The sequence below is a fragment of the Priapulus caudatus genome, unplaced genomic scaffold, assembly GCF_000485595.1.
Source record: "Priapulus caudatus unplaced genomic scaffold, Priapulus_caudatus-5.0.1 Scaffold1316, whole genome shotgun sequence".
NCBI classification, from domain to species: domain Eukaryota; kingdom Metazoa; phylum Priapulida; class Priapulimorpha; order Priapulimorphida; family Priapulidae; genus Priapulus; species Priapulus caudatus.
Window position 1 is genome coordinate 63,997 of NW_014578377.1, and position 2,261 is coordinate 66,257.

A 2,261-nucleotide genomic window follows, 5' to 3' on the forward strand; every position below is an offset into this window, starting at 1 on the left:
ACACTCCCAGCCACACCCCATAGTACACTCCCAGCCACACCCCATAGTACTGACCCAGCCACACCCCATAGTACACTCCCAGCCACACCCCATAGTACTGACCCAGCCACACCCCATAGTACTGACCCAGCCACACCCCATAGTACTGACTCAGCCACACCCCATAGTACTGATCCAGCCACACCCCATAGTACTGACCCAACCACACCCCAGCCACACCCCATAGTACTGAGCCAGCCACACCCCATAGTACTGACCCAGCCACACCCCATAGTACTGACGCAGCCACACCCCTGCTATACTGACCCAGCCACACCCCATAGTACTGTCACAGACACACCCCATAGTACTGACCCAGCCACACCCCAGCCACACCCCATAATACTGACCCAGCCATACCCCATAGTACTGACCCAGCCACACCCCATAGTACTGACCCAGCCACTGCACACCTCATAGTACTGATCCAGCCACAGATCTGGCCATTCCTTGTGTTACTGACCCAGGCCTCTGATGTTCCGGACCTGTTGTTCGAACAAAGTTTTAAGGACAGCTCATATTTCCGCTGTCAGGTTCTCTACATGGACGGGATCCGCTACTTTCCTGACGAGTTTGAGGACATCACGGACCTGATGGTGGAGAAGGAGGTGCGCATGCGCGCGCCAACGGAGGAGATCGAGTTGCTTCTACACAACGCAGCTATCGAAGAAGAACCCAGCAATGCCAAAGAGGAAGCCGGCAATGTGGGAGATGAAGTTAGCAATGCCAAAGATGAAGCTGACAATGTGGGAGAGGAAGCTAGTAATGTGGGAGAAGAAGCTAGCAATGTGGGAGAGGAAGCTGGCAACACTGACAATGCAGGAGAGGAAGCTAGCAATGTGGAAGAGGGAGCCAGTAATATGGGAGAGGAAGCTGGCAATGTTGGAGAGAAACCCAGCAATGCCAAAGAGGAAGCCGGCAATGTGGGAGAGGAAGCTGGCAATGTGGGAGAGGAAGCTGGCAATGTGGGAGAGGAAGCTCGCAAAGTGGGAGAGGAAGCCAGAAATTCGGAAGAGGAAGCTGGCAATGTGGAAGAGGAAGCTGGCAATGCTGACAATGCATTAGAGGAAGCCAACACTGCTGGCCATCCACGAGAGAAAGCTAATCAATGCTAGCAATTTTGCAAGAGGAACCCAGTCATGTAAGAGAAGCTTCCCTGCAGTGCTGGAGGGAATGCGAGAGCGATTTCCAGTGATAAAAGAGACGTGTGAAGTCCCAGAGACACTGCAGAGGAAGCTAACAACATTAGAGTAGACAAAAAAGAGGTTGTAGAGGAAACCTAAGATGAATGTGGTAAAAGTTAAAGATGTCATGTGTGATTTTTTCACTTGCTGCAAGCTAATGCGTTAGGTGTAGTTGTCATCTAAGAGCAAGGTAGTTCAGCAAGGTATAGCAGGGCGTTGTCATCGTAAATCTCAAGCTCTTTTGGTCTCAGCTCTACCTACGACCTGTTGTAAAGTTTGCTATATTATGCAGGGGCCCGTTGTCAGAAAACAAATTAGTCTTAACATTAGTCTTAACATAAACTTTTTTCTCTTAGACTGTCGACAGAAACGCTGCGAAGTTACGAGAATGAAAAATCGTAGCAGATTTTCTCATAACAATACGAAACAAAGTGCTGTCGATGGTCTACGAGAAAATGTTAGTGTTAAGACTAATGTTAAGACTAATTTTATTTCTGGCAACTGGCTCCAGGTGGCTATGTAACGTTGTGTACGCCATACAACACAGATAAGCTAGAAAACGATGACGACGCAATATTTTGTTACAAATAAACGTTTGATATGAATTTTATTTTAACATGAATCAATTTGCAATATACATAGCAATGTTTTTCTATTGGTCATACGCTTGATATGAGTTTGCATGCATTCACATTCTTGAGCCATCTGCGTTAGATGCTCTATTATTTACAAATCGCACACATTTACCCCTCATGCAGTTTGATACAACCGAGGAAAACTGCTGTTGCAGTATTTACAATTATTTATCTACAACATCTCACATACAATAAGAAGACTAAAATCGATTTAAATACATACACCTTCTTAAGGAAAACCGCTGAAACTACATGATAACTAAATACAAACCTCTAACGTGATTATACCATTGTCGTAAACTGTCTGCATTGGCAAGATTGCCCACACCATTTTAAGTCCATTCGTATTTCTTATATCGAACTTGGAGTTGCGTGAGGCGATAGACATTGACAGCAAATGGTC

The 2,261-nt window shown here is 46.1% G+C and overlaps 1 protein-coding gene across 1 annotated transcript in view; it reads left to right on the forward strand.

The window, feature by feature from the left end:
• Nucleotides 1–1,860, forward strand: part of LOC106816217 (protein NRDE2 homolog) — a 16,429-nt gene extending 14,569 nt beyond the window's left edge. The window contains exon 13 of the mRNA XM_014820791.1: nt 573–1,860. Within this exon, the coding sequence (XP_014676277.1) occupies nt 573–1,154 (582 nt within the window). The 3' untranslated portion in view covers nt 1,155–1,860. The remainder of the gene's footprint in view (nt 1–572) is intronic.
• Nucleotides 1,861–2,261: the final 401 nt, after the last annotated feature.